General features: G+C 40.2%; 1 protein-coding gene across 1 annotated transcript; it reads left to right on the top strand.

Moving 5' to 3' along the window:
* Positions 1-7,207: 7,207 nt before the first annotated feature.
* LOC308222774 (pancreatic lipase-related protein 2-like) lies at positions 7,208-24,661 on the top strand (the record flags this gene model as incomplete). The annotated part of the gene is made up of 13 exons (XM_080621127.1): positions 7,208-7,330; positions 13,200-13,248; positions 14,033-14,187; positions 15,739-15,864; positions 17,378-17,512; positions 19,159-19,267; positions 19,911-20,027; positions 20,111-20,233; positions 21,023-21,141; positions 21,903-22,032; positions 22,303-22,414; positions 23,366-23,530; positions 24,598-24,661. 13 exons carry the CDS (start codon positions 7,208-7,210, stop codon positions 24,659-24,661), a joined length of 1,527 nt encoding a protein of 508 aa, XP_080477253.1.
* Between the last annotated feature and the right edge of the window lie 822 nt (positions 24,662-25,483).

Below are 25,483 nucleotides of genomic sequence, written 5' to 3'. Positions count from 1 at the left end.
GAACTCAAGACTTCTATACAGCCCATCTGCTTCTGCCTCCATACTTGGCTGTGCCACTTTCGCAATTCTAACAATTAATTACATGTTTTTATGAATAATAAATCATGTTGCTACTTTCAAAAATACAAGCTCTAATTTTGTTCAATTTTAAGTTATTGACTTGAACAGCATTCTGACTAAACATGACAGCTCATATGGGCTGATGACTTCTGCTATAAATGTGGTCTAGCTGATTAGACCACTTAAAAATATACATTTTCTCACCCAGTCAGCTCAGCTAAAAATAAAATATTGCATTAATTTCTTCCCCTTAAGGTGTCCTGTCTTATACCATTTCTTGAGTTCATTTTCAATCCTTGGTTTAGCAAATATCAACACTGCACTCCTTTGCAAGTGCATCTGTGGACAGAGCAAGAGAGATTTACTTTTATGAGCTAAAGGTGGAAAAAAATACTGACAGCAGCTATGTGTTGCTGGTAGAAAATAGACTTCCTCCTGTTTCTTTGTGTACTTAAAAATTGAAATTGTTACTTGTATGAAACCTTAGGATACTATCACTTTGTATTAATGGAGCCAGTCCAAAAAATGCAAGGGTTTGGTATTTCACAAGACAATCTGCCTTTGACAAAGACTGGAACAGTAATTCTTTCATAATTTCACAACAAGGTAAGCCAGCTTTTAAGAACAATTTAAATTGCATCTTTAAAATGTCAATGAGATGCACCATTCGATATGCTTGGCTGTCATGTTGAAAGGTAGTGCTTTTTTTAATCAAATGTGCTTCATTTGTCTAGGGTTTTTAAGAACATATCATGATTTGCATTCAGTCTTCTATGTTATTTAAATATTCTGCAACAATACTCCTTAAGCATTTGTTCACCACAAAAATTATGCCAAAGGTACATTACTGACAAAGCCATTATAAAGCATTCAGCCTCAGTCTCTTTTCTCTCTCATGACACTCTTTTGGCAATGGCGTAAGGTAAAACAAACACACATACAAACAAACCTCTTAAACCTTTTCTAGAAGAAGGGAGCAGCAATAATAAGTAATTCAACATGCTAACTCTCTGCTCCAGTCACATCACAGAATCACGAATGGTTGAGGTTGGAAGGGACCACCAGACGTCATCTGGTCCAACCCCCTGCTCAAGCACGGAGTCAGTGACAGCACATTGCTCAGATCTGCTATTGAGAAAACAAGGACCATTTTTGTCACACTTCTCCATTAACAGGAATCATAGGATGGTTTGGGTATGGAAGGACCTTAAGATCATCCAGTTCCAACCCCCTGCCATTGGCAGGGACACCTCACACTAGACCATGTTGCCCAAGACTCTGTCCAACCTGCCCTTGAACACTGCCAGGGATGGAGCATTTACCACTTCTTTGGGCAGCCTGTTCCAGTGCCTCGCCATCCTCACGATAAAGAGCTTCTTCCTTCTAACCTGAACTTCCCTGTTTAAGTTTGAATGCATTACTCCTTAAAATACTATACTGCAGGACACAGCAGACTCCCTTCTTTCCAGAAGCCACAGCCTATCAAAATGTTCCTCATAAATATTTGTCAGCCCAGAACCAGAAGCACAATAAAGAAAATTAATTAAATAGAACTTATAGGTGAAGACCTCCATTTTCAGATTATGCAGTTCTCTTTCTTCCCTTTCGTGATCATATCCATTTGTTTCTGTGACTTCTCAGATTTGTTCATGCTACTCTAATATCCTACAACATAGCGATAAAATCCTTGTAAAGGAACCACAGTTTTGCAGGAATAAACCTCCAAAATCCTTTTGCTCTTTCGTCTTTGTTAGAGAGGAAGCTTGACAAGGCTCTTATACAAAAAGCTCTCCCAGCACCTTCATTCTGCCTTTAAGACTATCTTGTTGGTTATATCATTTTATAGGCCAGCCACTTGCCAGCTTCTTTCATTATAGAAACTCCATGGAAAACCCCATAATAAATGTATCCTGAGATAAAAACACATCAGGCTTTTTTTTCCTTATCTAGATAATCTGTATTCTGTATGTTCCCACATGATTTTTTAATCAGGTTTTGTTTCTCTTTTCAGGCTTCTGTCTCCCTTCCCAAAAAATACTTTTCCCAAAAAAAAAACCCTAATTCTTTTCTTCATAGTTGCATTTTTATAAGCTTTTCTGACTTCTCCCTTTACATTTAATTTAGGTTAGAGTCTTTATCTTTGGCTTACCAGAAGTGAGTGAATGATAACAGCAGTTCAATGCCCAAGAACACACATCCTGAAGGCACTTTGGGTAGATCTGAGATCTGGTTTTAATCTTTTTCAGCCAGGCAAGTCTATTTATTTTCCCAGTTAGCACTCTTGCAGGGACATCACCTTGCTCCTTTCTCTTTCATATCCTCCTGGATATTTTCATAGTGAAATTATTTACCTCTATTTACCACACTCTCTTCATTCAGTGAAAATTACTTATTTTTCCTGAGACACTCCAGTTCTCAAATGTGTGTATGTTATACAGAAGGTATCTTTGGAAAGTAATTTTACTGGCACTTTAATGTAGTCAGAGTATTCTGGCTCTACCAGTTACGTCTGGCAGCTTGTGGGACAGGAGCAGAAATTAAACTCTTTGTGCATTCCCAGCAATTAGTTGAGTTATTCTTCCCAAACCAAAGCTGACTGGGGTTGGAGTTCACTGGGAGGGCAAACAATTACCCATTGACCTGTCAGCTAATCTGTCTATATAAGCTCTCTATAAAACTCATGGCTCTCTTCTTTTGTAGTATCACACTATCAGGGACTTCATAATTTCAAGTACTCTCCAAACTGCTTGAACTTATTCTGTTTCCAATAATTAGGAAGCAGATGTGGATAACATGCCCAATTTTATATTTATGGCATATTTCCAAGATAAAACAGAGCCAAGAATCTGTTCCTTATCTTTAACTATCAAGGATCTAAAAACTTCCGGAAGGAACATGCATCATCACCAACCCTTGCACAAGCAGAGCACGCCTACATTGCTGTTCTGCAGAAAAACATACCTCTCCTCCCAGCTACCACAAGGTTGGATGGGGCAAGTGTTTTTCAATACCGGAAGCAAAAGCAACATATGAAAATACAGGCTGGCACTGGTATCAATCTCCTTTTCATCCCACAAGTTTTCCTTTTTTTGGTGCTAGGAAAGCTTGGGACTGAATGTAGGTGTTGTCCAGACTCCTAGATGGCTAGCTTTGTTCAGAGCCACTGGTCTGTATCCAAGATGGCGAGAGCTATTCTTATATTGATCTGAGCACGCAGGAAGATTTGCATTTGCCATTCAATCTCCAAGGCAAATCTACAGTTATTCCCTTTTATTTCACTTGCTTCTTTCAAATAACTTTAATATTCTAGCATTAATAGGAGAGCAAGCATTCAGAATAATAGACTTCAGTCTCCTCCTTTAATTCTGCCTATTATTTGTAAAGTAAGCCCACTGTACCTACTGACTCCTCTCTGTCTTCAGTTACTTTCATCATCTGCTCTAAAATTCTCCCCTAATGTTATTTCCTTTAAATACTATGCTCCATAAGTCTCCAGCTCACAAAACCAGAACTTGACATTATCTTTGCTTGCTTTGGCTGATTTAATTAGCAAGCAGAATCTATTATGGAGGATTATAAATATTTATTTCCAAAATATTCCTTTTATTGCTGTTGTGCAACACTGGAAAGGATACACTAAGGCAATTTGGTTTTGTCTCTATTCAATATAAGATTTGTTCGACTGACCAGAATGAGCACATTGGAGTTAAACAATAGAAATATCAAGGAAGTCTGTTATTCATGGCCCTGCCACTCAGAGACTAAAGGTAAGATTCTCCAAGATGGTGAGTGGTCTTTGTCTATACGTATTGTTAATTCTCTAGGGGATGGAATACACGAAGCTACATCCAAATGACCTCCATCCAAGCTAACAGATTCATTAACCATCTTCAATCTAAAATTGAAATGAGAGAGAAGAGTGTTGCTTTTACAATTTTATTCACTCATCTTTCTATGAAACCCTTGGTAAGTTATGTATTGCTGCACTTGAAACACATTTGCTGAGATTCCTCTAGAGGACATGATTCTCAGTGAGTGTTTTGATCCTCTCTTTCCTACCTACGTGAAGGCCACTATCATCAGAATGCATTTATGTCCTTGATAATTCTCAAGCTGTCACTCATAAAACCACCTGGATGTGTTCACTTGAATATTCTCAGAGGCAACTGCAAAAGCCAGCCTTTTCTTGCTGTCCACCAAAACCCACTGTTTCTCTTCAGACATAAAACCAGACCCAGAAAAACTGGCCATTCCTAAAGCTAGACCTCAAAACCCTACAACATGGGCTAGAAATTCTGTTTTACTATTAATTATAACTTGTCATACTGGCCTACATTAATGTTTACCACTGCATACTCTCTCTGAAAGACACCAACAGTGAAACTGTTGAAAATGTATATGGTCCCCCTGTATCAACCAGGTTGCCACTTATTAAGTACAAAGCAGATCAAAAACTACAGAAGTTAGTAAGCTTACATTCTTGCCAAATGCAATTTTCAGCTATTTTGTGAGCCATGGTCCCCAGAGGTATTCTTGCAAGCATGTGCTTCTGCTTCAATTTGTAACTGCATTGCTGCGGGTGTGCTCTGTGGCCCTGTTTCAACACACACACAAAGAACTAACTCTGTGGAAAGTACAGCAAAATATTTGAGCATATCCAGCAATTCAGGTCCCCTAAAAGAAAACATGTCAAAGCGGTCTGATTTTCACACAAAGATGTTCGCAATTGCTGAAGGAGATTCATCATTAATAGAGGCATTGGTTTCACTGGCTGCTTTCCATTTAACTTACGTGCCAGTATTTTGACAAATGCGGCCCATGACATTCCTTATCCCTTTTCTGTGGCTCCCCAGCCTCATTCCTGCCCAGACTTATCTAATGAGCTACATCGTTCTGAGGAGATACAGGTTCCATAACTGCTGCCAAATTTCCATCTTCCAGTCAATGAACGTAGACTAAACTGCGGATAATTTCTTATTAGCTAGATCTGTTTTGTCTTATCTAAAATTACATGTGTCTTCAGTGTAAGCAGTAATTAAACATGATATCCAGTCATGACCAGCCACTGCTTGCTCCAGATTCCTCTGAGACTTGTTTCTAATGATTTCTATATGGCACTGGCTTGCACCACTTTACCAACAAGAACCAGACCCAGATCCGAACATTCATGTATGTGTCACATGCTACAATGAGAGACACTCTTGACTTGGTTTTTACAATGGCTAGGAGGCTGAGTGCATTATGTACAGCTCAGCATATGGAAAAACATAGTTCTGGTGTTATTTCTGAAATTATATCTTCTCTCAGGCAATGCATGTATCTCAAGACCACAAATTGGCTTCTTATATGAGCCGCAGACTCAACACAAGTTACTTCCTGCCCTAAGGCACCTGAATCACTCCTTGTGTAAGGGTGGTAGTCACTCTCATACAGTTGCCTGAACATGTGATTATGGCAGAACCAGTCCTGTAGATAGCAGTGTGACTTGAGGTCTTGCCCAGGAACTGAAATTTTTGGGTTGTGGCATAGTTTTGACCCACAGACTCCAAAGCACAGAAGACAACCTGGGACTTACACAACGAACAGGTCAAGAAGCCATTACAAAGAAGAATCTGAATTACATGAATGGGTTTGTTCACCCTGGAGAAGAGAAGGCATTTCAATACCTTAAGGGGGCCTTCAAGAAATCTGAAGAGGGACTTTTACAAGGACATGTAGTAACAGGACAAGGGGCAATTAAGCTGAAAGAGAGTTTGGGTAGAGAAACCTAATCTGTGAATCCCACTTGGCCTAAGAGGCCATAGATTAGTCAAAATGGTAATGGGTAGACAGAGCTTGAGTAACTTCACTAGAAAAACCTAACAAATGCTCAGATACAAATATCAGCTTATTGTCCCTAAGTTGTAACACAATTCTTTTTTACTCCCCCCCTTTTTCTAAAAGAAGCTGTAAGAAATATGAACAAGTTTGACTGCATGAAAATGTACCAGAGTTTGCTTCACAGGGCATGTATGCCAGACAGATAACAAACAGATAGCTGGTGACTTCTAGCAGGTGACACAGGGCAGCAAAATTAAGCTGCAAAGGAGGCTCAGCCCATTGCCTGTAACAGGACCTTACAATAACCAGCTAAGGTGGACATTTCACATTGGCTGTTATGAACATTACATACAACACCCCACTCTGAGGTCTAAAATGGTCTTGCTTCTCTTCAAATCCATAGCAAAACTTTTAAGAGGTGAAAATTTTCATCTATTAGATGCTATGAGAGACAAGAAAAGGCAACATCTGTTATATCCAGCATTAAGGGTATCATTCTCACAAAGGTACTCACCCACAGGAAGCCTATAATTAGATGCTGTGTGGGCAGGTCCGCACCCACCATTGTGGGACCAATTCCAAGTGAAAAGAGCCAGTAGCAACCAGGATTTGACAGGGAGCTCGCTGAACGGAGCTTGCAAATCAGGAACCCCTCCTGCATTCAGAGTGGTAAGTAGCTGAAAACTTGGTTGGGATCTGGGGGGAGTGTCCTTACTAACTGCTGGCTGGGGCTGAAGGACTGTAGGGACTCCTGTTTAAGAAAAGACAGGCTGAACGCTATGGTTTGAATCAACAGGCAATAAGCAAACAGCAGCACTCACAGTGATCCTGAGGAGACTGGCAGGAGCTACAAGGCTTAAAACTTTTCAGTTCCAGGAAATTCCAGTAGGAGATGAAGACTTCTGGGCTGTGATAACGTAATGCAGCTAAGAAAACAGGGTGGATTCAGTGGGGCTAAAGTAATGTAGGACTGAAACAACTTTTGTTTTTAAAGGAAGATTAAATGATGGTATTTGCATATGGAATCTGGACTTTTTTTCTAAGTGAAAATGCCTAAGAACACAAATAACAGCTGAAATTAAAAGGAGGATAGATTAGGATACATAATTAAGCATTATTGGGAGCACCGCAAATCTAAAGGGAAAGTAGAAGTGGGGAAGAATTACAGAGCTCTTATCTGGAAGAATATGGCAAACGCTGTTTGCTAGGCTACCACATACAGAAAAAACTGAATTAGTCAACAGAAAGGGTTATTCTGCCCTTCAGAATTTGCAAATGGCAAATAGTGTTTGTCTCAGAGCTGACAAAATTAGAAAGTAGCCTAATCATGAAGAGAAACAGCGAGGATCCTCCTGGAAGACAGACAAGTGACCAGATGATGGCTACAAGTCAGCTGAAGGCTCCCTTGTTGGCTCAGAACTGGTACGGCCACTTCCCAAAACTGAATCATGTTTGTTGAGGTTTTTATGATGCTTGTAGTCAGATTAAATGATCATAATTGTCTCTGTTAGCTTAAGTGTATGACTACCAGTGGTGAGAACCCTATTATTTCAGAAATCAGAGCAGACACTGCACGAAGTCCTGAAGTGGGAAGCCAAGGAGTTGTTGTTTAACAGCTTTTCTTCACTATTATGCCACAATTTCTTGAAATTGTTCACCATTTCTAAGCAACTGAACCTTAAAAGCCCAAACCTTCCTGCAGCCTCCAGTGATGAACAAATACATGTACAACTTTGCATACTTACTAACCTTTTATTGGAGTACTTTCCACATTAAACACCTCAGGAAAAAAAATTGGATCACTATTACGGGTCATTATTTCATGTTAATGCCTTAGTCTACTGTCTCAGATTCAGTTTAAGAGGTCAGTAGACACTCAGAAAACTCTATTACCCAGACCAGACGATGTATGTGAGCCCTGCCTTGGTTATTACTGCATATTGGGTGGTGTGGAGGAAGGAAATCTACTAAAGGTTCTGAACATCTTTGCTCCACTACAAAAGTGACATATCTACTGTTAAATTTGTCCAGTACTGTGCTCACCAGATTTCAGTATTTGATAGTCTGGGCAAACGGTCTGTCTGAGATACTGAACAGGGACTGTGCCTAGGAAAGATTATATTCTTTGTATACTAGTAGAGAATGGACTGAACAACAAAATCACATTCAAATAAAACAAAATTATAGTGTACTTTCAGGTATTTGCATATAGGTAAGTACATATATGATCCCCTTTATGAGGCCTAGAGACAGCAATGTGATTTCTTTTGCTTAGTTTCTTTTACCATTCTGGGTTATGTTACAATACTTGGATGTGCAACTTGCAAGTGTTTTCTAAATGCCTCAGGCTCAAAGCCATGCAAGAATTTGCTGAAAACAGGAAATTTAACCTGTAATTTCTATACCCAAGGCTTATATGCTAAACTCCAGATGGGTTCTCCTTTGTGTTGCCTTTACACTGTTAAATGAGCGCTGTGCCAAACTACTGAAAAATACGAAAGGCTAAAATAACACATTGGAAAGACAGAACTGATCAAAATATTCTCTGTTTAAGGACAGTGCCAGTGCAGGAAATGTAGGAAGTATGGTTGGAGTTGTAAGGCAAGAAAGGATGGGGAAAAAAAACATAAACGGTGAATATTTTGAAAGAAGGTAGAGATATTTAAACTACTGTACTGAGGGGGGAAAAGCCAACCTGAATATTGGAAAGACCACATATGACTGAAGGGACAGAAGGTGCCACAATTGGTTTTGTTGACATGTGAAAATGTGCTAGCACTGGGAATGTTACTGCATAAGGAGCTGTTCCTGCTTTACTGCTGCTTTCTTTGAACATAATGATATTAACAAAGGCAGATCCCCATATCAGCATAGGCTGCTGAGGTGACCCTTTACTTTCCCATCTGGCCTCTTTGAAATACAGGATGAAGAAGTGGAAAGCACCATCGACCCTTGTCCATTCCACTTCTCACTGTCACATTAAAAGTGACAAAACTTCATCTTAAAACTAGCTATGTTGTTTTTCCCCTATGACTTCAGCTCGATGGCCTATTTCAGGGCAACATACCGAACTTCATTTTTTCATGGCTAGTCCTTGTTCTGCCACTATTGCTTTTTTAAGCACCACTGCTCTTCTTCTGGTCTCAAGTTACATCTTTGGGGAACAACCATTTACACTTTGAGCCTTCATACTCCTAGTCTTAAAAATTCTCTCTTCACTTCTTGCTCTGCATTCCCTTTTTTCTATTCTCATGAGGATCCAACAAGACTTCCTCTCAACCTCCATTTTCTCAATATCCCTCTTAACCAATGAAACCTCTGTACTCTTCAAATAATATCTTCTCCATCTATACATTGAATACAATATAGATACTAAAAATACTATTCTCCCAACTGCATGGAAACAAAGACTAACAAGTTCCTTGGCACTTCAAAAGTCACTAGTAATACATTAGCAAGATTTCAAAGGCCTTTTCAGTCATTGCTTCCTCAGATGCTCATCTCCATTCTGTATGATAGGCAGTATGACAGCATTTACTTTCCCAAACTATAAAACATAATCCAACATTCATAACCTGTATTTTTTATTTATTAATCCCTCAGTCTAGATGTCTATTTTTTTCAGTATGAGCTCATGTCCAGCAATACCAGTGTTGAAAGCTGGCATGCAGTGTAATGAAAGAAACTGATTCCTATAAAACCCTGATCAGTGATGATACGTCATGAGCAGTGAATAACAGGGTCAAAAAACACAGCTGAAAAAAACACATGACCACAGCTTGATCATTATATGATGCAATGGCAAGAACTGTATTTGTAAATCCAGGAGTTGCCTTCTAATTCTTTGCTATTATAGTCTGAAATGCAGTAATTATTCCATTTTTAATCTATTTAATCCATGCATTTAACTTCTTATCTACTTAACTGTTGTAATAATGCTTATATATAACTTCAATTTCTTAAATAAAATATTAAATAGCAAAGCAGATCTTATTAAAATCAAAGTATCAGAAGACTTGAGTGTTGATCTTATAAGAGTGTCACGTTAGTTTCTCATGTCATGTAACTGAATTCAATTATGTAACTTAACAGTTTGTTACAATTTTTCTTTCGTGACTGAGTATCCTGTAGAGGGTTTCATTATTCTGCCTCAGCCTGTTACTCCTCACCAGAGAAGAAGAGTCATAAGAGAATGGTAAGTAAAACTCTTAGCAACCAGATAAACAACGTATCTTGGTCTAGATGAAAAAAATACCTATTTCCTGGAGTAAGATTATTAGGTTAAAAATGCTGATAACTAAAAAAGCTGAGATTTGGGCTTGCTTCTCAGTAACAGTCTGTGTGTGCGTGTTTGTGTGCATGTCCTGAGGAAGGTGTGTGGGTACATGTTTGGGACTTAAAAGCACACTGCTGACAGTCATTATGCAGACTTTCTCATATCTCACAAACCATCCACTAGTGGCCCATGACTCACGGGTTGAGCCAACAGTGTCCAGAAGATGGCCTGGTGGCCTGTTGTAAGGAGAACTACTGCTCCGGTGTAGGTCTTGTATGTTGCAATGTCATCCTATGAATATTTGCTTTTTCTTTCTTTTCTCTTCTTTTTCTTTTTATTTAGAAATATTTAGTGCTGATCTTGCTACAGAAGTGCATGTCCTCTGTCCACTGTGTATAACAATTGAATTTAGCTGAGTATAACAATTGGGCTAAGTGTTCAGCAGCCTTCTTGCCAGCAATAGTGGTTAGGCTGAGATCATTTTCACAAACAAGTCATTCCAGTTCCTCTTGTTCAGCACTAAGCCTTTTAAATGCCCAGTGACAGAGTTTTCCCCCATCAAATGGATTGCTGCCTCAACTGTTTTTAGAAAGACATAATTTCTTAACCTCCTTGCAATCTTTTTGTCATTTAACATCTCTCAATACAGAAAACCTACCCACTAAAAAAAATCATCTGCTACCCAAACTACATCTCTCTTAATAAGAGAATGAATCAACATTCCACAAAAACAATAAAGAAATAAAAAATAACAAATCTGCATCTTCCATTACTTACCTCGCTACATGATCATTTCTACTTTCTGCCTTCAAAGGAAGAATCTGTGACAGGAAATTACTGATCACTTTTATTTGACAACAACCTCCCACGTTTTCTACAGTCATTACTCATTAGCGGCCTTACAGATTTTGGGTCTGAAAAGAAATTATACTATCATTCCTGCCATAGCGTTCCTGACATGGACTATACATCTCCTGAGCATGAGAGCTCTCCATTAAACATAAACAAATCCCACTGAGCTCTCCAATTTATTTGACGAGCCACATCTTCTGTGATTTTCCTGCACTCTCGTCAGGTTCTCGTCATGATAATGGGTACTTCTTGACAGATACTGCAGCTGACCGGAGGTGATCCTTTTGGCTGACACTTAGGAACTCTGTTCTTCTGTGTTACCAGCTGCTTAGGATAACTCCTGATCCCCTTCCCTTCTACTCTTAATCACCACCAGACTTCCTCTCTGCTTCCCACTCTCCTCAAGCATCTAGTTTTCTTTTCTGTTACCTACATCAACGGATATGTTAAGGTTGGGCATAGAATTGTATTTCCAGCGAAATTTCATGATTCCTCTCAGCTATGCATTCTGAAACTCCAGCTCAATGCTTAGATATTCAGCCTTGCTCCTCTGCCCTACCATATAAACAAGCTATTACCACAAAGGGACTTCAGAGTTTATTAGAGAGTGATGAGACACACTCTCTGCACTCTGACCTGTTCCATTTGGCTTGTTTAGGGAGCAACATAACTATAGCCAAGTAATCCAGCTTCCACCAAAAAACTCACATAGGGAAATCATACGTGCCTCCTGTCTGACATGTGACAGACATACTCCAAGGACACGTTCTGTGAAATTCCCAATTGTTTCTTGTTTGTTTCTGAGAGCATTTGGCAGTGTCAATGGCCTTTAAAAAGCTCATTTTCTAACTTTCTCACATTGGCAAACCTCCAAGAATAGCTCTTGTAGACAATTTCCCACATAACAAGATTATACCTACTAAAATTTACCATTTTTTTCCTTAATTACTTCTAATGAGCTATCTCAGTGACCAGGGGCGACAGCTCAAACTTTTTGCCCTGAAAGAAAAGCAGTATGTTGAAAATAGAAGGCAAGTGGTACAGACAACACCTAGAAGAAGAGGAAATTTAGAAGAGTGAATGAGGCAAATGGGAGGGAGCAGAATGGTGAAATAAATGGAACCCCTGCCATGGGAAAGCCAAGTGTAGAGGGAAAGTGTAGAGAAAAGGAATATGAATATAGTAAGGGATACAATGGTGCAAAAATACTAAGAGTGCCAGGTAAAAAGCAGCATGAACAGCCTAAAGAGAGAAACATAGAATCATTTAAGTTGAAAAATAACAAGTCCAACCATCAGCCTAACACTACCAAATCCACCACTAAACCATATGCCTAAGTGTCACATCTACATGTCTTTTAAATACCTCCAGGGATGGTGACTCCGCCACTTCCCTGGGCAGCCCACTCCAGTGCTTGACAAAATTTTGGTGAAGATATGTTTCCAATCTACACCTCCCCTGGTGCAATTTGAGGCCATTTCCTCTTGTCCTATTGCTTGTTACTTGGAGAAGAGACTGCGCCCCACTTTGTTCCATCCTCCTTTCAGGTAGTTGTACAGTGATAAGGTCTCCCCTGAGCTTCCTTTTCTTCAGATTAAACAAGCCCAGTTCCTTGAGCCACGTCTTCTCAGACTTGTGCTCCAGACCCTTCACCAAGTTCTTTGCTCTTTTTCGACACACTCTAGCACCTCGATGTCTTTCTTGCAGTGAGGGGCCCAAGCTGTCAAGCATGAAGACTTTACCATGCTACAGGTATTCTAGTATATCTCCCACCTGTCTCCTCACAGCAGGCAAAACTCAGGACCTCATAATCTGATTCACTCCCTCAGCAATCTATATACAGTATTGGCTGTACAAGAAATGCAGTGAAAAGCAAAACTGAGTGGAAGGGAAGGATAACCTCTCTCATCCTGTTGGCAACACTCCTCCTAATGCAGCTCAGGATGCTACTGGATATCTTTGCTGCAAGCGCATGTTGCTGGCTTATGGTCAGTTGGTGTTCACCATGACCCTCAGGTCTCTTCCTGCAAAGCTTCCTTCCAGCTGACAGGTCCCCATTGTGTACCAACCAGTGTATGAAACTATTCCTCTTCAGGTGCAGGTTTTTAAGCTTCCCTTTGTAACAAATGCTTTCAAAGAGGACAAATAACTCTAAATAAAATGCTTAACCTGTATCTTTAATTTACTTTAGGTGGCTGGAATGCGGATTATTGCATTTTATCTCCTTGGCACCATAGCAGGTGAGACATAATATCTATGAAAACCACCACTAGAAGGTGAATTCCGATGAAATAATATATAGGGAATGATGACTGGTGTTTAACACTGGTGTTGTAGTATGATTTGTGTGGGTAATTGTGTGGCAATGTCTATTCCTGTACATAGAACTAATGATAAAAGGCTCTGCTCTGTTTAAATTTTATTGTTGAGAGATACCACTGTGCTGAAAATCCAGAGAGAAATTCAGAATCACGTGTCTTACTTCTATTAGAGCAGTGTACAAGCTGTCTTTACGTGACTGCTGTATGCAAAGAACCTTTCAGCAACACGGTGTTTAGCACAACAGACAATGATGAAACATAAAAGTTGGTCATAAGTGAACAAGAGATCCATTTGATCTAGGAAAAGCTACTATATTGAAAGAAATTACCATTTTATTAACAGTACGAGGTCACTGCATAAATATCCTTCAATGCTATGAGCAGAGACACAACGCTGTGGAGTAGACAGCATGCTGGAGTAATCCTAACAAGCACTTCTTACAAGACTTTTCTAAAGAAACTAGATTAATCCTTTACAAGCCTAGAAAATCGTATCAAAACAGCAACTGGATTATCTTCAAATTATTTAGCTCCCTGTGTGTACCTGCTTCAGGCAATATCCATAAAGGAAACAAGAATGAATCTCAGTTTCAAAATTCATCATAAAATGAAATCTTTCGGTTCTTCAGACTTTTGTAGTCTCAAATAGATGATCGAGCACAAGAAAGTCCAACATGTAAACCAGTTGTTTGTTCTACTCTAGGTAAAGAGGTTTGCTACCCCAGGCTTGGCTGTTTCACAGATGATCCACCCTGGTCTGGGATACCAGGGAGACTTCTGACAGGTTTGCCTGACAATCCAGAAGATATGAACATCACCTTCTCCCTGTACACCAGAGAAACAGGAAATAACTCACAGGTGACATTATTAACATCAAGAACTGATTAAACCTACAATGTTTGTTTATTATTTAAAAAGTCTACGTCAGTCATCATAGGCAAGCCAGTCAGAATAAGAAGGTAGTTGAAGGTACGGTGCTAAATGTACTTTGGGATAAAGTACAACAAAAATGTTGTGAATGAACTATAAGACACAACAGCTTTCCTGGCATTTTCCTGCAGAAGGATATGGGTTATGGCAGACTGCCTTTTCCATGCACTTAGGTCTCTGAGGAAAGCTGAAGACTCATTCCAATAAACAGCCTTCTGTGTATTCAGGTAGGAGGGCAAATAGTGCTGTCTTACAGGGAAGCTGAACTGTGAAATTATTTGAGCTTTAAAACTAAAACTCTGAAGACTGATTTTAGCAGGTTCCAAACCCACAGTGAGATGAGAGTGATTTTACATTCTTACCTGCCTCTCTGCGCTTTGAAAGTAAGACAGAACTACTCAGTTCTGAACTGAACTTACTGAAAGTAAGACAGAACTACTTATGCCCTGAAATACTGAGCAGAGCAATACAGACGAACCTATAAGATCAGGAGGTGGGACCACTTCAGCAAATGTTTATGAAGCTACTAAATCCCTTCCAGGCTCCCAATCTTAGTGTCCCCTGAGCTGTACAGGGATGTTTAGGATTCCTCTGGCATGACCTATGATGCCATCACTGCCATTGCAGACATCATGGCTTACAGCAATCCTGGCTACCACAATGGAAGTCCAACTAAGGCTCTCTAAGGGTGAGAAGTTATACCTGCAATAAACTTTCACACCCTGCAGAGCAGGGGCATGTGAGCACACAAGATACATTCAGCAGCAGGTTACTCAGCACTTCCGTTGTTGATAAAATAAGCCAACTTACACTACTTCCCAGCCACTAAAATGTATCTGTGATCTAGGGCACAGCCCTTCTACACCCAAACTCCCTGAGCTCACACCACAGACCCTGTCTTTGTCTGAAAACAGTACAGACAGATGTCATTCTCAGAGAAAAGGGAATATTTATAATTAAGCAGCTTGTAGCAATGTGTGAAGGTCAGCTTCACCCCTATTGCTGACAGTTCCTGCCTTTCTGGAGTAGAATGACAAAACCACCATAGAAACATCACTTATACAGAACAACACAAGCTGTTGTTTAGATGCAGAGCAGCACACTGAAGCCACAGCTCAGGTCAGTAAAAGAGCAAGCTGAACCAGGAGATGTGGAACTGGTGGGCTTTTCCCAGAAAGAACTCTTCCAACTAGAGCCAACAGGCAGCATGTGACATTGTGGCCCCTTTAGGTTACTTCACATTCCACATAAGGGGGTTCTTCCTGCATTAAGTGGAATAGACAGGAGCAGCAGAAACCACATGGGCACAACTTCTTCAGAAAGGAGAGGTACAGGGGTTCCAGAGTTGCAAAAATCAGACTTGGTCCATTCAAAGTAGTCCCTTGAGTCCTACAGGGGCGATGACCTAATTGTTTTTTTCAAACTGTTTGAAAGTACGAATAGATTAAACTTTTTTCTCTTTTTTTTTTCCAAAACCAGCTCATCTCAGCAATAAACTCCTCAACGATCCAAAACTCACATTTTTCCTCAAGTAGGAACACCACCTTCATCATTCATGGATTTGGCAGCACTGGAAGAGAAGGCTGGGTCGTAGAAATGTGCTTGGTATGAGAGTAGCTTCTGATTTCCATCAGCGGTTGTAACTACAAACTGTCAGTATCCTTTAAGCATTAATGTTCACTTTCCAGCTTGCAGTTCGTTAGGTTGTGGCAGATACCAATCAAGAAGCAAATTTCACAAACACCAAAATATGTTCTCACTCTGGAAGATGCAGCACAGTGGAGGCTTCTTGGGCATCTCTGACATGAGGTTTCTCTAGAGAGTTTCCATCCCCAAACCCTACAGACTGCACCAAAGCAATAAACCGAACACAGATGTCACCAGCCTGTGCACTGGTGTCAGAATATCAGATTAGACACACTGACTCACTGCATCTCCCATTAGGAGAAATTAGACTATCCTTCAGTCAAAAGGCCTTCCTGAATTGTAAATCTCAAGTTTCAGTCTACAAATACTATTCTGGTTGACCACTATTCAGTTCTTAAAAAACCTAAACCCAACAAAACAATAACAAAACCCTTTTTCTCTGATTACAGAGTGCAATGAAAGAAAGAGATGTCAAATATGAAATGTGAAGCTACCACAAAACCAGCAGAGTATACTGTGTCAGTGGCAGCCTTGGCTCTGATAGATAAGCAAAACCTACTCTAGTTTGTCCTTCTTCCACACAGGCACGAAAATATGAGAAGCTAGAAAAAGGCCTCTACTGAATACTAGTCATAGACCTGCAACATCACTTTCTTTCATAGATCTATGAATACTTTTAATCTACAGTATTAAATTTCTAATTTTTTCAGTTGAAAAGAAACAGCAGTTCTATCTGCCTCTGTATAGCACAAACTTAGAGTGCCTACAGGAAAGGAGGTCCAGGCATCAACGCACAATCTCTTCAACCTTCTGTTTTCCTTGTCATTCACCTTCAGCTATTTATCATGGATTATTTTTTGTTTCCACTTCTTCCCCTTTCTCAAACCTTAAATGAGCTTTAGTCACAGAAATCTACAACTGTAGACTTCAATACATAATTCTTCTCCTAGAAGAATCACTGATCTCTGCAAGACTGACTAGTATTGAAGTGACCAACGCATTAGCTTTCTTTGCTGAAACAGAAACTTTCTACTCTACTCCAAACCTTTCCAGTCTGACATGACTTTGACTTTCTCAGTTTTAAAGGTACTTGGTAAATAAGTCTACTTTCTGTGCTATTCAGTTAACCTAACAACATCTCTCAAAGAAAGTCACATACTGTGCATAGAGGCTACCGTGCTGTTGTGTGGCTTTTCCAGATTACTTCAAACAGGTATACAAATGGCTTATAGATTAAAATATTTTTATTATGGTCATTCATAATTGATGCTTTTTGGATGAATGGCTTGTTATATTCTGTTTTACAAGAAGATGCATGTTTCAGCATGGCACAGGCAATAGTGAAGACTCCTGCTTAGTAAAGATTGAGAAATTGCATTACTATATTAACTTTTAACACTCATTCCAATTTCAGTTGCATCTCTGTTATTTTGTCTCCTTAAATACTTTGCTTTATATGTTTCCACATCAGCTGTTACTGGAAGTGGAAAATATCAACTGCATTGCTGTCGACTGGCAAGAAGGTGCAAAAGGCACCTACATCAGTGCGGTGAACAACCTCCGTGTGATTGGGGCTGAGATTGCCTATATCATCAAAATTTTAAAGGTAAAAAGCACAACTTGACCACTACAACTCTTAAGTGGATATAGAGGGGTTGTGCTGCCACAAAAGACACGCATTAAGCTGATGTGGTTGAAAAGACGTGCCAATTAATTAAAAGCCGGTAGGTGGCAACATTTCCATATGATCATGCAGCAAGAAAGCATTCCGTGGAAAGGAGGCAAGGCATGTGAGTTCAGTGCTTGTAAGAGTTTTGCCAGCGTTAGATACGTGTGCTAGAAGTAATTTAGTGTCTCCGCACAACTGAAATGAGCAGGAGCTGACTCACTTGATAATGCCATATTTGCTGTCTACAGGCAGGATAAACTGTCCAGTTGCCTTCTAGTTGTGAACTTCATGTTCCTGAAAGCAAGTGTTCACATCTACACATACAGCACAGAACTGCTCAGATGTGAAGTTTAAGAGTATTGGCATTTCTTGCTGACTTCAGAAAGACTCAGGAGTACTTAGACATGCTGAAAATCAGAACGCTGCCTGGCTATGGACTTGATCTTGGTTAGGAGGTGTTCATCTTGAAGTTCTGCAAGAAGTAGTTCAGAGCCCACACGGCAAAGTGCTGACTTTGCAAGCACCTGAATACAAAAGAACACTTCTCCAGAATCTGCTAGGGTACAACTGATTGTTTCTACATAGGAGACTCATGTAGCCTCACACGTTTGCTTCTGTATCTTTCTTCTTTGTGTACAAATCTCAGGTCACTTGAAGATGAGTTCAGTTTTTCATTTAATATCTCTATTACTGCACCTTTTGCAGTCTAGGCCTCTTTTTCTTCCTTTAGAGAAATGCATGGATGTTCCTTAGACTTCTTTTTCCCCAGTTTATAAACTTCTGCAGTTTGACTTTAGGAAAGGTTAAGCTGCACTGTAAACAGAAGTACTGCAGTAAATCATATTCAGAAGAACCTAAAGTCTACCACTAAAGGTAGACAGGCCAGTACTACAGATCTGCTTTTATTTGGATACATCCTGCATACATCTGCATTACAAAAGAGAACTTGGTGTAAAACCATTAAGGAATTAGCAACCAGCCCTAGTTGGGTTTGGTCATTACAAACACATCCCCTGCATGCAGCCTACAAGTTGATTAATCTCCATTTCCACCTTCAATGCATGTTTGAGATCTTAATAGTGCAGGTCTTGTACAGCTGACATGTGGCAAAGAGGAGAATAAATGTCACCCCACCTAAGCTTGTCAGCCAAAATACTATTGAGTGTTATTCTACGTATGCACATTGAGAACAGACATGCAATTAAAAAAGGCTCCATAGTTGAGTAACTAAAGAAAAAATGAAATTATTTTGACAAAAATTAAATTAGGGCTTGATCCAAATGAGAAAGAAGGTTCATATTTTGTCACCAAGAATAATTGTATATGGTAACCGCACATCAACACTACAACAGTGAGTCCATCATCACTAGGCATTTTAAATTCTAGATTGGATCATTTTCTATCAAGTATTAGTGTAATTTAAACAATAATTAAGTCAAGGAACTCACTTAAAAAAAACTCAGACCAGTTTGCTATGCAGGAAGTCAGTCTAGATGTTCCTGAAGGCCCATAATGTAAGACACCCTCTTTGCTTGCTATTTAAAGCCTGTGTTCTTGTCTCCCACCACCACCTCAATGATCAGAAAGTCTCCAGATGCTCCCCTTATGATATCCATTTAATTGGCCACAGCCTGGGAGCACACACTGCAGGAGAGGCAGGAAGAAGGACTCCAGGCATCAGACGGATAACAGGTAGGCTGTTCTCCAATGTGCAGAGCTAACATTGCGTGTGTCTAAAGGAAAGAAACTCGCAACACACTGGCCTGTAAACTGGAATTAAATGATTGGAAGTGCTGGAGGCACCTCTCATGAGAGGAGGCAAACTTTGTGCTTTCTAGAAACAAGGGTAATTATTACATTTTCCTTCTCTAATTAAGTTAAAAACTGTAGTGGAAGACTTTAGTGGAGCTAAAGACATAGTTTGTATTTAATCCAGTGAATGATGGTAATGTTACATCAAACCCTACGCAAAGACAAAGCAACATGTCAAGAATCCTTAGCTTTTCTTATCTGTAAAGCTTTACAGGCCAGTAATAAGCTCAAAGGTAATAAAATGACTACTTCGTTATAATATGATGACATTATATAGTCTATTGGCAAATATTTTACTTCTGGTGGAATAAGTTTATAGAAAGGTTCACAAAACCATGTTATTGCACATTTTCTCTTCAGTTTAGCTTAACATTCACATTATTATCATTCAACATGCACATTATTGTCATTCAGCATGCCTTGTGCAGTACTGAACAACGGATGTTGTAAGTTGGCAAAAGACATTAACACGTGCAACACCTCCTTCCCTCCCTCAACCAATAAATGGGGGGGTTTCTTTTAGGTTTAGACCCTGCTGGGCCCTGTTTTGAAGGCACTCCTCCTGAGGTGAGGCTGGATCCTTCAGATGCAAACTTTGTTGATATCATTCACAGTAATGCTGCTCACTTTCCTGCTGTAGGTAAGTGCTCATGTGCAAGTAAATACCTGCAGGGATGGGCACCATGTCACTGAGACACTGACCTCATCACATGTGTATCTCAGGGCTTGGAATATATAACACCACTGGTCACCTGGACTTTTACCCCAATGGAGGAACTGTGATGCGTGGATGCACTGATTTACTTCCAGACATGAAACAAAGTGAATTTGAAGCTATCATTGCAGGTAAACATACATTCCCAACATGCATAGTTCTTTGTCTTCATTCCATTCTGAAATATTAACTGTCAAAGTAACTGTCAGTTTGGGAGAAAACATCAAAAAAAAATTGGGTTTTGCTTATTTAATTGTAAGATCTAGAGGGAAATAAGAAACAATGAAGGCTGGATCAGAACAGTAATCCCCAGGGAACAGTGTAGGAAAGGAAGTTTAATACAGGCCTAAGCTTTGCTCCTCTAATTTGAAATTGAACCTGCAGAACACAAAAAGGCAGGGAACAGGGAACAACCGAGTCCAACAAACCCATAGGCCCAGAAGGAGGTTTTCCAGGCTGAGGTAGGCTGGAGCCATGAGCAAAAGCAGCAGCATGACACCACCATCTTTAATTTCTCACAGATGCTGCAAAGAGCGTCTGACCCTTCTACATCATAAATTAGGAAAAAGCACTCAGTGTTTCCAGTGACTGTACATGCTTCACCTCTCCACCTGAGACCTCTCTTCACAGGCTTTGGAGAGGTCAGCAGAAAGCTGGTGGAGTCTCCTTGCTCCTTAAAACTAATTAATGCCATTGTCTTAAAAGGGACTCTGGTGCCATAGCAGATCAATGTTTCCCACTTGAAATCTTGGGGTAATTGGCACATAGTTCTCTGGATAAACCACAGGCAAAACAGTAACTTGTCAAGACCACGCTGCTGTTCTGTTCCATGCCTCAGCTGTTTCCATGGTGAGACAAGTGCAATCCTTGTACAGAGTAACAGATTATTTCACTGATGTTCATAAACTTCGTTCCCACAGATGCTACAGTCTTAAGAGGGTGCCATCACTCCCGCAGCCATGAGTATTATTTCAAAAGTATCCTCTATCCCACCGGATTCCTTGGATATCCCTGTAAAAGATATGATTCCTTTGATTCGGTAAGTATATCAGATCAGGAATGGGTGTGGAATTTCTGTAAAGAAAATGATCCAGGTCTCTACACCCACAATAGGACCCACTATGTGTGCAGAAGACTTGGATGCTGGTGACTGCGCTTCTCATGGGGTGGTTTGGTAGGAGAAAGAGCATAGTGAGGCACAGCAGCTCCATCAGCTATTCCACTCTGGGAAACTAATCCTGAGGCACAGATGATATAACCAAGATAGGGGGAAAAACTTAAACCCTGTGCAATTCTCACCCTAAACCTTTATGCAAAGAGCATGTAGGTAGACATAGCTATCCTACTAATTCCTGGCTGGAAGAAGAGACATTTGGAGCTTCCAAAATCCTTGACTGTTCTCCAATTTACACTTATTAGAGTATGTAAATAAATGCATTTGTGGATGATGCTCCTTTTCTTCCTCTCCATATGGTGTTGCAATGTGAATGCAGGCAAGTTGCTTTCCAATAGAAGGGTAAAATTGGCTTATATATTGTCCTAGACTCTAGCTGAAAAATATTTGAACTGGGGAGTTTCAGACCATCATGGACATGGGTATCAAACCTGCTCATTCTACACCCTGGCGTATAGCAGGGTGCAGGAGCTGTTATCTGCAACAAGTCCATCATTTTGGTGGTAAGATATGTCAACACACAGCACTGCCACAGCTTTGTAAGACCAGAACATCATTGTCAGCCTTCATTTTGACAGAACTAGGATGAAAAAATACTCATTAACTGATGCTCTTATTTTCCCTAGGGAGACTGTTTCCCATGTCCAAAAGAGGGGTGCCCAATGATGGGGCACTACGCTGACAGGTTCCCAGCCAAACTGGAGAGGGTAAACCAAAAGTATTTTTTAAACACAGGAGCAGACCCACCTTTTGCTGGTAAGTGCAGAAGGTTTGTTACAGTTGTTGGTGTGTTTGAAAAGTGATTGCCTTGACGTAATAAACAGCCATGCTCCCATGGTGCTTCTATAAACAACTGCCAACATCTCTGACAAAACCCACTACATTAGTTACTAATATTCATGCTGAGTCTTTCATTTGCCAACACAAATTAATTTCAGTTAGGAAAAAAAGAACTTTCCAGTAAACTAGTATTTTTAGTATCTCATATCAATGAGAACCTAGCTTGTTTTGCTTTTTTTTATGCAGCTTGGAGACAAAAGGTACTTATCCAGCTGTCTGGTGCAAAGAAAACAAGAGGGGACATAAAACTAGTTTTCCATGATGCAGAGGGGAACACAAAAAAATACGAAATTGCCAGGTAAGAGAAATTAATATTTCCCTATAGCATTTAATGCTGCTAACATTAATCTACTCATTTTCCACACATTTAAGCAGCGCAAAAACTTATCCTGTGTTGCAAACATTCTGCTTAACATCAGATTATGAAAAGAGTGATGATTTAGGTAAGATCCATGGATGGTTGCAAAAAGGAAATGGAAATCACTTCCTTTCATGAGTTCTGTGTTTCTCTGAGTTGCTCTTAGAAAGACACAAATGTTCACCTGTGGAATGCATGTAATTCATATGGCGCTCACCTGTTTCCCGTGCACTTTAGCACAACCGCTCCCACACTAGCATGGCAACATACACATCAGCATACTCATTCCTTGTGCTGACAAGGCTTTGCTGTGCTGCCAACTTGCTGAATGATCTCATGCCACCCCCAAACTTACCAAATTTGCAAAGTGGGTACCTCCTTTCTCCCTAGGAGATACATAAAGGAGACTATATAAATGGCACATCTAGATAAGCTGGCCAGCAAACTTCATTCACAGCTCTTATCATCTCCCACTGACTACCAAAGCAGCAGCTCCCACTGTCTTCCAAAACAAGTGCTTCCATGCATTCTCTTACCATCCTCTGTGTACGTGCAGACCACAGAAGTGTCCAGCTCTTCCCTAAAGTCCTTCCCAAAAACCTTACCTGAAGCTCCCCCTGCCATGATATGTTCAAAACTCAGACCACAAGGGTGCTGGAGGCACCCCCTGCCTCACCCTTTTGCTATTTCCCAGTGGTTTCTTTCCTCATGCACATACATTGTTTTCATCCTCTCCCTGTTCAGAGCATAACACCAGAGTTCTGGGCCTGCACTGTCACAAACAACAGCAAAAGTGCAGATTTCTGTTGTAACAAACCTTGTGGAGAATGACTTAGTTCAGTAGTCTCTACACTGGTAAACTTAGCATTGCTGTCTTCATTGTATTTGCAGTGGAGAATTCTCTGAAGACCAAGTTTATGCAAAATACCTTGACGTTGAAATTAACCCAAAAAAAACTACAGAAATTGAATTTCTCTGGGACAAAACCCTATTTACCCTTCTGTGGGCAAGACTGGGAGCAGAAACAGTCAACATAACTCATGGAGATGGACATAGGTAAGTATGTCCCTTTACAGCTCAGAAGGAATGCGCAAGGAGTGCAAAAACTCTGTGAGATATGATGGAAAACCAGTCTTAAATTGGACACAGTTTGCTATGAAGAATCTGAATTTCAGTAACCACAAGGACAAGATACTGCACTTTTGATGGAAAAATTAAATGTTCAAGAACAAACCTGTACAAACCTCAAGTACAGGGGGAAAGTGTCTGACAAGGAATACAGCAGTGCATTATTCCAAATGTATACTGTTTTGCTAAAGCCAGACAATTACAACCCAAGATAAAGCAAGTCTCATTCCCAGGTGCATTGCCTTGTTCTGTATAGAAGATCCAAGGAAGAATTATTCTTATTTAAATAACAGGGGTCAAACTGGAACCAGAACCAGGGTCTTTTTCAAGTTTGGAGAGTACACTTCAGGAACAAGGTGCACAGACTGAAGTCTGGAAAACACCAAAAAAAACTTAGAAAACTTGATCGGTATAGAGCAGATGAAGGAAATGTGTTTCTCAATAAAAGAAAAGCCTGGAAAGGAGAGTAAAAACAGATGCATAAACTAACTGGGAAGTGATATCCACTGGGTTTACGCCAAGGTTTAAATGATATATTCTGCAACAGAAAAAAATATTGGTAAGATGATAGGGAAAAAACATCCTTATCATTTGGCATTGGCTTGGATTATTTAGAGAAGCTGATTAAATCCCTTTCGGTGTGACCTCCTAAAAACAAGCTCTAAAGTTTTGATTGGGGCAATCCAGTAAAGCACCACACCTAAAAAAAAGCATTTTAACAAGACTTAACATTTTATCTAGAGTTCTATATATTGAGATTCATTTTATTCATGTATTACAACTCAAGTTTTACAGCTGATCCTCAAAAGAAGGAAATTCACCTTGTTCCTGTTAATATGCAGATGCTACTGTTCTGTACAGCAGCCTCTTAGGAAGGCCGAAGTGGGATTATGGATTGAACTAACAGCCCTCAAGGTGACAGCTGACAGCCTTGCATTTGTCTTTGGGGGAAAACAGATAAATAAATCTCGATTCAAGTGTTTTTTCCTTCCCAGGTCGACTTTTTGTGGCCGTGGAACTGTGACATATGGAGTTCCCCAGTTACTTACACCCTGCTAGGTTACAACTGGTTCTGTATGCAGCAGCTGAGCAAACCATCAGTCCTGTGCATGGGAATGTGGATACACAAGGCTATTAAAGCAAAACCCAAACTGCCTGTGGCTCCCTTTGTTTTTTTCAGTCCTTTGCAAACACACTTGTCAATGTGTTTCATGTTTGACCCGGTTTATTGTGCTTGTAACTATGGAAGAAACTGGAGATCAGGTGCTAAAATCTATTTATAACATTGTACAGCCTTGCTCTCCCACTGCCTCAAAGTAAGAGCTGTTTCCCACCACACTGATAATTTGCCAGATTCTCTGCCTATCAAACACCCTCAAGGCAGTACATTACCTCAGCCCTTCCCTGCGGCTGGGAATGGTCCCAAATGCCTCCTTTCCACAGTCTATGCCATCGTGCAAAACTTTCCAGCCCCACACAAGAGCACTGCCCTCCAAAAGCACTCTGGGACGGGGCAGGAACAGAACAAGACCAGGGTGCTTCAGAACAAGACCAGGGTGCTTCAGAACAGCCCTTTGTACACAGCACCTTCACATTAAGCAACAGATGAAGGCAAACCTCAGGTGTTCCCCACTTCAGAAGCCTGATCACAGCACCTGGCTACTGTTTAATTTCTAACACATACCTTTGCTCTGACCACTGGCAGTCTGGAGAGAAACTGACTTTGAGTAACGCCAGGCTTTGCACAACCTGGGAGTGACTATTTCCCATTCAAATGAGCACTACTGCAAAACTTGGCACGAGCGAGACGCCTGTAGCTTGAAGAGACCAAAGCAGGGGATACTTTCCAAAGTATAAAACCAAAACTCTAAGTTAATGAAT

This window comes from Psittacula echo (genome assembly GCF_963264785.1).
Source record: "Psittacula echo genome assembly, chromosome: 6".
NCBI classification, from domain to species: domain Eukaryota; kingdom Metazoa; phylum Chordata; class Aves; order Psittaciformes; family Psittacidae; genus Psittacula; species Psittacula echo.
The sequence above is the reverse complement of the archived record's forward strand: the minus strand, read 5'-3'. Positions and strand labels throughout refer to the sequence as shown.